The 13,102-nt window shown below is 43.1% G+C and overlaps 2 protein-coding genes across 11 annotated transcripts in view; one reads left to right on the forward strand and one right to left on the reverse strand.

The window, feature by feature from the left end:
• Positions 1 to 250: 250 nt before the first annotated feature.
• On the reverse strand, positions 251 to 10,062 carry rfc4 (replication factor C (activator 1) 4). Of its 5 annotated transcripts, XR_013655447.1 has the most exons (12): positions 9,878 to 10,016; positions 8,719 to 8,836; positions 8,045 to 8,123; positions 7,708 to 7,787; positions 7,481 to 7,600; positions 6,232 to 6,375; positions 6,029 to 6,149; positions 4,540 to 4,665; positions 3,880 to 3,960; positions 3,635 to 3,748; positions 3,214 to 3,370; positions 773 to 940 (listed from the first exon to the last, which is right to left on the reverse strand). XR_013655447.1 is itself a non-coding variant. In XM_011494553.4 (11 exons), the coding sequence occupies exons 2-11, from the start codon at positions 8,826 to 8,828 to the stop codon at positions 848 to 850; spliced, it is 1,068 nt and encodes a 355-aa protein (XP_011492855.1). In that variant the 5' UTR covers positions 8,829 to 8,836; positions 9,878 to 10,062; the 3' UTR covers positions 251 to 847. The 5 variants fall into 5 exon arrangements, 4 of the variants coding, with proteins under 4 accessions (XP_011492855.1, XP_020558506.1, XP_004067597.1 ...); XM_011494553.4 differs by lacking the exon at positions 3,214 to 3,370 and having other exon boundaries at positions 251 to 940; positions 9,878 to 10,062; XM_020702847.3 differs by lacking the exon at positions 3,214 to 3,370 and having other exon boundaries at positions 251 to 940; positions 9,940 to 10,024.
• A 1,236-nt stretch (positions 10,063 to 11,298) lies between these two features.
• Positions 11,299 to 13,102, forward strand: part of mcf2l2 (MCF.2 cell line derived transforming sequence-like 2) — a 60,110-nt gene continuing 58,306 nt past the window's right edge. For 4 of the 6 annotated variants that reach the window (XM_078945476.1, XM_011494523.4, XM_020702845.3 and 1 more), the window contains exon 1: positions 11,299 to 11,955. In XM_078945476.1, coding sequence (XP_078801602.1) covers positions 11,877 to 11,955 — 79 coding nt within the window. In that variant the 5' untranslated portion in view covers positions 11,299 to 11,876. The remainder of the gene's footprint in view (positions 11,956 to 13,102) is intronic. The other 2 variants (XM_078945480.1, XM_078945481.1) reach the window with 1 other exon arrangement.

Consider the following 13,102-nt stretch of genomic DNA (forward strand, 5'->3'; position numbering starts at 1 on the left):
CTTAATTTCAATGACAATATAACATGTCAGTTGACAAAGACAAACAAAGTTCTGTTGTGACTATGGGGGGGGGGGGGGGGGGCGCCTGGGGAGGGTCTCGCCCGGGGAGTAATTCAGGGTAGAACCGCCACTGTGTTTCAATTTTGGCACGTGCATAGATATGCTGTTTCACCTGTTTTGCTTTTCCTTTACTCCCCCTAGTGGCGGAATTGGCATTTCGGATATTTCTTTTAAAAAATCGCCACAGGAATGGACTAGAAACTTGCTTTCTTTATTAATCATCCTTCTGATTTTTACTCTTCATGTGTGGGCCGGAGTAAACCACCTGGCGGGCCGGACACGGACCGCAGGCCGCATGTTTGACAGCCCTGAGTTAAAGTGATCAATTCTTCTTCAGGCTGCAGGGGGGCGCAGTGGTCAGCACTCTCATCTCACACAGACTTTTCAGTGGACTTTGCATTTTCTGTACAAGCCTGGGTATAATGTCTTCTCCTGGCAACCTGACTTCTTTCCAGCATCCAAAAAAGAAAAAACATACTTCATAAGGCCACTGACTCAGTTACTTCTGCTTTCATCAACAGCCGTTTACTGTCATACTGGCAGATGGGTGTGACTAGATGCACTCTACGGTTGTTAGCAGATTCAAATATCACCTCGATTTATTTATTATAAGTTTTTATTCTCTTCAAAGGAATCACTGCATCTTTTTTTAGATCTCAGATTGAATGAAGTGATTCTGAAATAACAACATTCACTTTACAGAGACAACATGACAGGTACAAAAATCTATTTATATATGTGAAAACAACCAATGACAGTGTCTGCATGAAGCTGGTCCTGCAGAGTCTCAGCTTTGGGCGGCCCGCTGCATGATGACAGAACACAGACTCAACATCTGCAGGTATTCATCTGCTCCGTCCGAGAGGCACTTACTCACAACCTGAAAGCAGAGACAGACAGACAGACTGCACTCACTGGAACACTTCACCATCATGTCATTTCCTCAGAGGACTGCTGTCATGCACAAACACAAAGCATCATGGATCCTTCCAAACATCCTGTAGCTGCAGTTCTATGTTTGACTGCCTCTTAAATCCACATCAGAAACATTAAAGCAGGAACTTGGATTTTCTGTAAGACTTTAGTTGAACTGTTAGGAAACTGTTAGGAGCGGCTGCACCTGCGGCTGATGTTCTTATCTTTTCCATTTACTGCAGGCAACAAACCTAATCCCACCAAAATAGAGAGAGAGATCCTTCATCACTAGACAGCAACAGATATGGTTTTTTCAGGGCCGATACAGATATTAGTAGTTAAGATAACCGACATTTGGAGCTGATATTTGTTTGCAGTAAAAGTGAAAATATTGGCATCAAAATTTAGAATAATACAAACACCAACAATAAACTTTATTTATAAAAACAAGTTAATAAAAAAGGTAAATAATTAGCTCCTATCAGTTTTAGAACTTTAAAAAGTCATGCTGACACAGTAGGTCATGACTTCCATTGAAATGTAAACTCCTGTGCTTCAAAGTACACCCACATGAAGAAACGGGACAACCCTGTCCTTCCACATGCCGTGGGGAAGGGTTGGGTTTTGGCCTTAGTCACATGCACCTGTACAGGGGTTGATCCGTTCAGGTGCTGTGGGCTTTTGGGTTGTTCGGTCCATGGAGGGTCATGGAGAAGAGCGGCTGCACCTTACTGGTAGTGATGTGACGTTTTGTATCAAGACTTCAAGCCGAGTGTCGAGTGGTAACGCAGGAACTTCCAGGAAGCGCGTATAGAGGCGTGTGTGTCTTATAGTTGCCTTATGTAGCGCTCCAGTCATTAGTGAGGTGCTTATTTATATAGCACTTTCATACAACAGTAGTTGAGACAAAGTGCTGAACACAACAGTAAAAAACATTAAAACATGTTAAGGGGGGGAAAACACAGACGGAGATAAAACTATAGAAAACAGTAAACAGTTAGAAAAACAGTGGTCTCATATTGGGTTAAAAGCCAGAGCATAAAAATGGGTTTTTAAACGGGTTTTAAAAATGGACAGTGAAGGGGCTTCTCTAATGGCCAGCGGCAAAGTATTCCACAGCTTTGGAGCGGCTACAGCAAAAGCTCTGTCCCCTCTGAGCTTCCGTCTGGACCTCGGTACCTCTAGAAGCATCTGATCAGCTGATCTGAGGCACCGTGCCGGCGAATAGGGAGAGAGAAGCTCAGAGAGGTACAGCGGGGCAAGACCGTGTAAAGATTTAAAAACAAGCAGAAGAATCTTAAAATGAATTCTAAAATGCACAGGCAGCCAGTGAAGCGATGCTAAGATCGGCGTGATGTGGTCTCTTTTGCGTGCTCCAACCATAAGACGAGCAGCTGCATTTTGAACACGTTGGAGACGCAAGAGAGACGACTGGCTGAGTCCAAGATAAAGAGAGTTGCAGTAATCCAGCCGGGACGTGATGAAAGCATGGATTACTGTTTCAAAGTGTGCAGGTGTTAAAAAAGGTTTTACCTTAGCAAGTTGGCGAAGGCTTAAAGGGCTTAACTTCACTACAGAGCTTATCTGTTGGTCCATCCTAAAATTACTGTCCAATTTAACACCCAAGTTAGAAACAGTTGATATTAAGAAACCAGTCAGAGAGCCCAGATCAATCGGGGACGGTCCACTAAAATCATTCAGTCCAAAAATTACAACTTCTGTTTTCTTTTCATTCAAACTCAAGAAACTTAGGGCCAACCAGTCCTTAATGTCATGGAGACATGACAGGAGCTGCGTCACAGAGAGATTATCCTTTTTTAGCGGCAGATAGATCTGACTATCGTCAGCGTATAAATGAAAGGAAATGCCGTGTTTTCTTAGAATGGACCCTAAAGGTAACAGATATAAAGAAAACAGAAGAGGTCCCAAAACCGACCCTTGTGGGACCCCAGAGGGAACCCGAGCTGTGGTGGATTCATAACCACCTAAACTGACACACATGGTTCTTTCCGCCAGGTAGGATTTGAACCAGTCCAGTGCAGTACCTTGAATCCCCACCAGGTTCTGGAGCCTAGAAATTAAAGTGCTATGGTCTACGGTGTCAAATGCTGCAGTTAGGTCCAGCAACAACAAACAAACTACAGCAAACAATAGAGCAATATCCAGCAGACGCTGGTATAAAAGCTACAGGATGCAGTTACAGATGCTGAAAACCAGAGTCTCCTCTGGAAACTCAACCTGTTCGACTCTTCTGTTAACAGACTGCCTGTGTTCTTGGCCATCATCAGCAAAGCCCCGTGGTAGAAAGCTATCAGAGCGCAGACCAGAACAGTTCCCAGAGGTAATGTGGTGCTGCTCTTCACTGTCTCACATAGCAGCTGGTACTTCCCTGTCCCTGGTTTGGAAACAATGATAAAAGGCGTATACTTGTATAGCGCTTCCTCGAAGGCCCAAAGCGCTGTACAGTCCCATTCACCAGTCCACACACATTCACACACTGATGGCTCTACTGTCAAACACTGGCGCCAACCTATAACCACCAGGAACAAGGTGAAGCTCAGAGCCCAAGGACACTTCTACACATGGCCGCTCCATCAATCTAAGTGCTGCATTAATTCATAATCGATGTTATTCAAATCAGATAAAAGCAAAGTCTTACCGCCATCTTCTCTGTAATGATGGACTTGTCCTTGTCCTTCAGGTCACTCTCTATGATGGACTCATGCAGCTGACTGAGGATCTGTGTGGCTGCATAACCGTCATTCACCAGGTTCTGATGAAGACACGTTCAGCTCATGAGGACATGAAGCACAGACAATGGCGGTGGCTTCCACATGACCATTAGTCTTCACTTACTGGCTGTTAGCTGGGACACAACAATGGAAGTAACCTTAGGACACCTACCCTGACTGTTACCTCCAGTCTCTCAAATGTCCCCTTAAAACATGTCTGCAGCAAGCCCTCTATCATTTTGGAAGGAACCACCTGGAAAGAGAAGATTCACCGTCAGGTGACTGGACAAAAGGAGTCCCTGGAGGGGGATTTTCTTTAAAGATCTATCCTCAGTCCGTCTGGTGGTGTGTGGCTTATGGCACCATCTCTGGATTCCCATTTATAACTTTACTAGCTTAAAAGAGGATCCTGGTCACTATTCCACTGGCGGCATGAATTCACTTTACCCATAATGCAGTTCAAACCTTCATTTTTGAGTCACAGTTTTGATACGGTTTGATTTATGACTTGCATATTAAAAAACAACAAAAAACTACAAACTCAGATTTTTTTTTCATTTTCTAATAAGCAAATAATGAAGAAAAACATTCAGTTGGTTTATACTGAGCCTGGTGTGATGCAATGAACCAATATTTAATATAATAAAATTAGCACAACAGGTGTGACCGACACTTTCAATGCATCAAACGTACGTAGCAAAGTAATTCGGTTCAATGATGTAACATGGTTTGGTTCTAAACCAGGAATGGATTGTGGCATCCCTAATGCAATCCCTGAAATCTGGAGGAGACAACACAAAGCATCCATGTGTCAGGCAGAGGAATGACTCACCCCGGCTATTTCAACAATAGCTCTGTCAGTGATCTCCTTGTCCATGTTGAGTCGAGCAGCACACTGCAGGAATGTGATGGCTTTCCGCAGGTCCCCCTCTGACACCTGCACCAGTGCCTCAATACTCTAGAATAAAATGCTACAGTTACCTGCAGCAGCTGTGCAAAGACAAACACCCAACTTCAACAGCCACTGCATGAGTCTGTGCAATGGGAAGAGAAACAAACTCTTCTTGCCTCGTCCTCTGAAGCTACGTTCACAACAAACGCACATCAGGGGCGTCCAGTTTCTATGCTAAGTTAATGTACAGACGCAATACGAGGTCAGTTGCACAAAAGAGTGTCAGATAGGGTGAGATTCTCAAGTATCTGAACTTTAGCAAAGTTGTTGGCATTGTTGCATCAACAATCAGGAACGTATTCAGTAGTGACGTGTAGATGATCTGAACACCACTTACAGTTCTAACTAACATTGAGGAGAAGCCGATGTTTCTTTGAGATATGTTTGTTATTCCTATGGAGATGATAAAAAGGAGGTCCTTGAAATGTATTCAAGTTTTTCTTTTTTCCTCCTCAGGCTAAGGCAGCAGCTCATCAAACTGGGTCACAGACAGAACCGCTGAAAGCTCCTGCAGGAGATGCTGGAGCTCACCGTACGGAGAGTCTCTGAGTGATGTCATGAACGCATGGAGACGTGGTTACCCATGCTTTGTCGTGTAATGTAGCGATAAGGCTAACATCTTTAACCGTAGCTCTTCCTACGGGCGGCAGGTTTATGAACAAACTCTTGGACAAGCATTTGTGTTGAGTGTAAACGTAGCATTGCCTTAGTCTGGCTCCTTCCCGGTCTACGGTCAATGGTGCAGATGAAGGACGGTCAACTGTCAATTTAAAGAAGGACCTATGTTTAAGCACGGTTTAAATGAAATAGGAAGCTCATAGAAAAAGGATCCATGAACCGTAATGGCTAAAAAAATAGATTTATTAAATCCTGAAATAGAAGAGTTACTTAGACTCTTTAACATCTTTCTTTGTGTTTTTATTCATTCGAAACACTACTGGATTTCATTGGTTGTAATTCATAAGCATTTTATCCTGAACTAGCTGATCCAGAGCCCTGCCCCTCGTGGTGGAGGGCTGTTTACGCCTCTGCCGCCCACGAGGGTCATCCTGGTGCTGCGGAGGAGAATCCCGTTTCTTCATGTTGGTTTGCTCTGAAGTTTACATTTCAATGTAAGTCATGACTTTTTGTATCAAACTACTTTTTGAAGTTCTAAAACGGATGCTATGCATTTTGGCAGCTGCTCGCTCACGCGGATGACCGGCGACTATGGATGACGCCAGCGAGTGGGGGTAACGACCAAATTCAAAGATTTCTCCATAACTCTCTGCTTGGAGGGCTAAATGTAGGGGTATGGAGAAGCCGTGGGGGACGGGGGAGGACTGGGATTGGGCCTAGTTCTGCATCTCCAGAGTGACTCCTGCTCTACCTCTCTGGTGTATTTGAGGTTCTCCTTCTCACAGATCTCCAGCAGTCGCTCTTCTTGGATTCGATTGGCCAAAGGTTTAAATCGAAACTTGGAGCATCTGGATGTTAGGGGCTCAATAATCCTACGGAACACAGACAGACAGCAGGGTCAGGATCCAGGTCAAAGGTCACCTCTGAGCCTTTGGGGGGGCGGAGTCAGGCAACCTGCTGATGTAGTTACAGATGAGACAGAAACGGGTGGTACGGGACTCCTTCTCCATGGTCCGCCTTAGAGCCGCCTGAGCCGGCGCCGTCATGGAGTCCGCCTCGTCCAGAATGATGATCTTAAAGGGAGGACACAGCTTTCCACTGCAAATGCAGGAAGATGGAGGGTGAATCTCTGCACTTCTTCTGTTTTTACCAAAACAAGAACAAATTTCAGCAGGAATTGTGTTCATTGAAAACAGTCGAAGGGTTACAGTAGTTGTCAGAATTGAAAGACTAGACCTAAAGCTCTGCTAGTAAAGAGTTATAAACTTATTGGTGAGGGGAATGCCGGATGTCACGTGAGTACGAACAAGTGCTGTAAGACCGCTGTACCACCACATTGGTGTCACTCAGGTAAAACTAGCTTTTCTTGTGCCTCAGTAACCCCCAATTCTTAGAAAAATATTCGTACCGACATTAAAAATAATTAAGCCTGAGGAACTGGAAGATGACGAAGGTTACATTGACGAGTGTCTCGAGCTTCATGGGGAAGACACAAGCTGCCTCCAAGTCAGGAGGACTTGCCCGGAGCTGCGTCCTCTCCCGGCGCCGACTTTGAACGCCCCCTCCGCCTTTTTGGAAGTAATAACTGTGGGAGTCAAACAAAGCATCGCTGCCGCAGATCTATGTGGATTTTCTGTCGTGTCCATTTGCGTGACTGTCTACGATTCACTCCCTCCATGTTGTCAAAATAAAGGGCTGCAGGTCTGTTACTGATCAAAACCAACGTTTTATGGGTTGTTAGGGTTTCTGGCTCAACATTTGCCACTGGTTAAAGCATCGCTTAAATACCAGAACCCTTTTAAAAGTAACGGACTGGCACCTGATAAAACCCAGACGCTTCCCATCAAGACAACTGAAATGTGGACCAAAGGCCTCCCTGACACAAAGGCATCTGTAGACGGTCTTACCGTCTGACCGCCGTGATTCATCAGCACTCATCCAACAGAAATCGTTAAAATGAGATGCTTACATTTGGAGGTTATCCTGGTGCAACAACCAACCGTAGCACACGTGTGTTCCATCATGACATTTGATGGCCATTCATTCTAGGGGTGCAACGAATCACTAGCCACGGTTCGGCGCACACATGTGCACCCCGGATTTCCACCAAAGTCACTGATTTAATCTGTTGGATTCATCAAAACAGTGTGGGTGTGTGCATGTGGGGGTCTGTCCAAATGCTTTAGATTTGAAATGAGCTCACTCTGGACGGGTTCCTGCCACGGTAAGCTGAGCAAAGGTTTTCACTTTCTCTCTGACGACCTGGATGCCTCGCTCATCCGAGGCGTTCAGCTCCAGCACCCTCTGCCGGTACAGCTCCGGCCTAAAGCGGGATATAAAAAGAGAAAGTGGGATGTTAGAAGGAGAATGTGAGGAAGAAATGAAGGACAAGAAAGGAAGCTTCTAAAAAGTCAGAAGTGGTTTCCTCACCCATAAAGTTCTCTAGCAGCTGCTAAGATGGTAGAAGTCTTTCCTGTTCCAGGCGGGCCGTAGAACAGCAGGTTTGGAAGCTGCAATCACAATGACACACATGTGAGATACTCGGCTTTTCCAACGCCTGAAAAGTTAGTTCTCATCTAACTGAAGAGGAGTAAACTCATGCTTGCTTTGCTGCAATAATCTGACAACACGAGATACCAGGTCTTACTAGCTGCATCTGAAAAAAGGATGTTGATTTAAAGAAAAGACACAAAGTTCAGGTCTCTGCAGGTGAGACTTCCATCCCAAACTCTGATCTCTGCAGTGGAAATCAAGCTCTGATACTAACATCTGCTCCTTCCAGGGACTTCTTCAGCACCGCCACCACCTCCTCCTGGAAGGCCACCTCATCCACGCATTTTGGTCTGCTGGAAAACAGAAAATCAAAGAAGTAAAGCAACTCAGAGTTTAGTATTGAACCCATTGTAGCTTCAGCTATTTCACAAGTGAACATGCAGCCGGTTACACATCTCTACAACAACACTTTAGTGTATGAAATGAAACCTGAGAAAACCAAAACATGCAGTTGTCAGTTTTTTTTATTTCACTTGCTATTGTCAGTCAGAAAACCTGATCTATCCCACGGATTTCCACATTCATATGCATTGTGCCAGTGGCTGAAATGATCCTAGATCCAGTCATCAATAAAAGTGCAACAGGAACTGCTATCAGACTGAGCCACTGTTTGAAAAAACGATGGAAGAAACCAAACATTACCCAACCTAACATGGCTGCTTTTTGTTTTTGTTTTGCCAAATAATCAAACAAACAAAGAATGAGCTGAAAGTCTGTCCATCAAACCATCATGAAGAGGATTCACTAACAGACTACAACTGTTTTTCCATGTTACATGACACAAACTACAGAGTTAACACAACACTAATGTTTGTGTAGTGATACTGCAGTCAGTCCCGGCGTGAGTGTACGGAAGCTTTTAGGTTCATTTATAGAACAAAGACTTACTATTTCTCAACCCAAGGAACAGTCTTTGGTTTCTTGTCTGCGCTGGGCCCAGCCGGCCCTTTATCCTTCAGAGGTTTACCGACACCCGCTCCTTTGAGAAATGCCTGCATGGCTCCTTCTGGATCAAGAGAAGGACGGATGAGCCAGGAACCCAGAGAAACACCAACGACAGAGCCGTACGACTATGAGGAGCTTACAGTAGAAAGGGGCACAAGGCAAGGCAACCTTTTGGTCAGTAGGGACTAGGCCTGCACAATATACCGCAAATTTATCGTTATCGCAAGATCAAGCTGTGCAATCTGCATATCGCAAAACACAGCAAAAAATGCAATAAATGGTTACCTTAAATGTGCTAAAACAATCTTATGGCAGCTTAAATTATTTAACGAATCAAATAAATCCCTTTATGCATTTGACCAATCGGATAGAGCCTTTAGCGTTGTTGACCAATCAGATGGAGCCCTTTTATGTTAGATGTTCCCTCCTATGTCAACGAGGGTCATTTGGAGTACAATTCTTAAACTGTTGCAATAAAATGGGAATGATGTTTTTGGTTGTTTCGCTATTTGTTTATATACCGCAAATTATATCGTTATCGCAATATTAATCCCTCATATCGCAAGTTTTTCCTCATTTCGTGCAGCCCTAGTAGGGACACAATAGCATTTTCAGTGGAGGCTTAAAAATTATGTCTGATTTTCCTTTTGTAAGGCACTTTGTGACAGCTGTCGGTGAAAGATTCTAATGAAATAAATAGTACTACTTAATTTAGTTTACAAGTAATATATTTTTTTTTAATCTACTAAAATACAACTTAAAAAATGACAAATTCATTGTCAACTTATTTAGGGCTATTTTGCATTAAAACTTTATAAACAAAATAATGTTACGAGCAGTGAAGATCTCTATTTTCTAATACGATTGAAACAGATACATTTAATTCCAGTATCAGTTTTAATGATGACTTCCTGAAACGTTAGCTTTCCAAACGATGATGCTCCCCCAGCCTCTGCTACACTCGTCCGATTGAACACGTTTTGCACAAGTTGTTGTTGTTGTGGTCGAAGCTAGCAAGCAGCACGAACCGCGCGCGCGAGCTGTTTTAGCTGACAAAAAAGACTACTTTTTTCTTCATACAGCTGCACGTACAGTATCTTACCAGAAAGTCCAGAGAAAGGACCAAACACCAACGTTCAATGACAACTCTGCCTTTATAAACACCCCTTTCCAAAACCGCTCCACAGCCCCAAAGCGCCGCTGTTTCCCGCTCCGCCGTAGAACGTCACTTCCGCCGTAGAACGTCACTTCCGCTGACGATCTTCCAATCAAATTCCCAAAAGATTCGTCATTTCCTGTTTGAAGGCTGTTTTCTCTTTGTCTTTTTGACAAATACACATTCTCGTTTTCTTCTTTTCCATTCTTTCTCTGCTGTGCGTGTTTACTTTTCTCTTCTGTCTCCTTTTCTTCCAGGGTTTTTCTTCGTTTGTTATTCGTCTTTTCTCCCCTCGTCATCCTTTTTTGTTTACTTTTCTTCAATTGTAATAAATAATGTTCTGACTTATATTCTCTCCTCTTTTATTCCTCTATCTTTGACTGTTTTCTTTTTTATATTACCTCATCTTATCATTTTTCCATTTCTCAGATTTTCTCGTCTTTTAATTCCTGTTTTTTGATTCCTTTGTTTTTTTTCTTAATTTCTCACCTTCCTCTCAGTTTCTTCCAGCACTTTTCAAAAAACAGTTTTTTTCTTTTTAATTAATTCTGTTTTTTTCTTTTCCTCTCCCCATTTTTTTTTAATTTTTTGTCATTCTGTGTCTTTTTTATTTTTATCTTTCTCTTCTCTCTTTTCCCTGCTTTCCTTTTGTTCTCTTCTTCTCCCCATTACTCATGTTTTCTTCCTTTTTTCACTCCCCTTTGTCACATTTCCATCCATTTTTTCTTGATTGAAAGTTGATTTAAAAAATCAGTTTAAGAAAAGTAAATGAAAATAAAATGAGAAAAAATAAAAACAGCCGGCTCCAAATCGAAGCGGCCTTTTCTCCACATGGGTCGAAACAAATGTAAAAACATCAAACAATAATGATAATATTTAGGATAATTTCTAACCAAATGGGTGCCAAAATACCTAAATCTAAATTGAAATGCTATTTCTAAAATTGTAAATTTCCCCCCATGTGTTCTCAGTTTTTCACCATAGTGACGGACACTGATTGAGAGGAAAGGAAGAGGCAGAGCAGATGTCTAGAGCTAATTGCTGTCAGTGCTGCAATGACATCAGTCCCCAGAGAGGCTTCAGCCGTCAGCTAGAACATCGTTTGCATCCAACAAAACCTGGATCTGGATCTCTCAATCAGAGAGTCCTCCAGGTGAAATCCATCCACTTTGCATAAAACAAGCAGGAAAAGCTGAAGCAGGACCACAAAGACACTGAACTATGCGATTATCTTAAGCATCACCATAAAGAGACTCATGGTCAGCATGACATGGAAAGAAAGAAAAGCCCTTTCATGAAGACCGGTCCATGTGCCGCCTGCCTCCAGTCACCAGGGTTTCTCTTTTGGACCCCACCCCATCCACAGAGCTTTCCCTCCCCCTGCAGGCAGGTACAGCAGCTGTCTGATGAGGTCTCCTTTTGTGACTCAGCTTTTTCTTTCACAGAGAGGGCAGCATCAAGAAGCAGGATCCACATTTCCTCCACAATTTCAGCCTAAATGAGAGAACGTTTTGCCTTCCCATTTTCTCCTTTCTGTCTGGGATTTTTTACCCGGAGCCCATGGATCAGCCTAAAGAGAAGTGCAGATCATTATCTCATTTTTTCATTTTTATCCTCAAGTTGGAGTAAGGCTTTTCTTTTCAAATATACCCATATCTGATGACTGGTAGGACATTAGTGATTTCGTTTACATCGGTTGTGCTTCTTGGTGCTGTTGTCAAATAGTTTGGGTCTAATATTTGTTGTTTGTAATAATCACTATTTTTCCATGTTTGTATGAACTGGAAAAGACATGACTGAATGACGAAAGCTATAAGCAAAAATCTGTGACCCAGGATAGACAAAGAGAGAATTGAATTAGTGAGCAAAGCAGAGGACAGTGAGGGGTGGAGGATAGGAGGCGTGGCAGCAGGGAGAGGAGACTGGATGCCTCCCACACTCTGAGATGCTGTGTTGGCTGAAGGAGGACGAGATGTCGGTTCAGGAGCTGCTGCAGCGGGTGCAGTGTGTTATCACACACGTCGGTAAGTCTTTTCCTTATTCACCACACCACAGACCCATTTTCTCTGATTTGTTTCCTAAATAAAATGCTGAAAATGGGTTATTTCTGCCTGCTGCTCCTGAGTGGAGGATGTGCTATGAGGTTGTAAAGCATGACAGATGACAGGAAAGCTCTCAGGAGCCTGAGGGGAGGAGCCATGCAGAGGGATGAGCAGAAAGGTGCAAACGGGACATCATTTTGCTGTGGTGTTGCATAAATCACAGCTTTTACGTTTTAGTTTTATAAGAGCAAACTCAAATGAAGACTTTACATTGCAGCTGACCTCTGCGGTAACCAAAGGCTAGACAATATTTCCATTTTCATTTAAAGTCACCATAGCCCTATAGAATTCTTTTCTACATTCATTGACCTTCGTCTTATTGGTTTTTTTTTCAACTCCTGCTCCTTTTTTTTCCTCAAAGTCTGGTCTGTCCGATGCTTTTACTTTTATTAGCCTCTCCTCTTCTTCGTCTTCATCCGGGGAATTTTCTGGCTCAAAGGAAGTAGGTTACTGTACCATGCTGGAGACGGTCACATCCTCCATTGCTGCTCAGCCTGTGCTGCACAATAGTCAGGCTGGGGTGGGGGTGTGATGTGGCAGTGAAGCAGGGAAGGACTTGTGGAGGATGTTGCTATGACAACTGAGCCAGGCTCACTTAGTAGTTTTCCTGCAATAAATGCTAAACTGTTTTGTTAGACATTATAATTATTTCTATTATTGTTATTGTATTTGTTGCTTTGTTTTTTTATCTTCACCTTTGTTATTTGCATGTTGGAAAAAGATAAATAAAAGGTTATATTAACATAAATGAGTACTGACAAAATAAATATTCTTCTGGCCCATTCCTGCATGCACAGTTATTGAAATTCCAATGTATTGAGTGAGGCCAACATAGAGAGAGGACGCTTGGATTATCCGTAGCATGGCATCTACACTTGTTCTTCCCGATGACAACTAATTATGGGTATGGGGGATTATGATCTCAAAGGGCACATTATTATTGAATCTTGAGGCATGAAGACTTCAAACCATCTGCTTCCACAGTGTCCTAAATAACATCTTATGCTACGTTCACATCGCGCATGTGATGCACATTCAACAATGCACGTTTAGCCCATTGGTCTGGACA

This window comes from Oryzias latipes, chromosome 4 (assembly GCF_053564925.1).
Source record: "Oryzias latipes strain Hd-rR chromosome 4, Olatipes_Hd-rR_3.1".
Taxonomy (NCBI): domain Eukaryota; kingdom Metazoa; phylum Chordata; class Actinopteri; order Beloniformes; family Adrianichthyidae; genus Oryzias; species Oryzias latipes.

Excerpts from the sequence above, each read along its gene's own strand:
- rfc4 (XM_011494553.4), bottom strand. The coding sequence starts at position 8,828 with ATGCAGGCATTTCTCAAAGGAGCGGGTGTCGGTAAACCTCTGAAGGAT. Across the intron at positions 3,961-4,539 it reads CTATTGTTGAAATAGCCGGG|GTGGTTCCTTCCAAAATGAT; the intron begins GTGAGTCATTCC and ends TTCTCTTTCCAG. Across the intron at positions 941-3,634 it reads TCATTACAGAGAAGATGGCG|GTTGTGAGTAAGTGCCTCTC; the intron begins GTAAGACTTTGC and ends CTCTGCTTTCAG.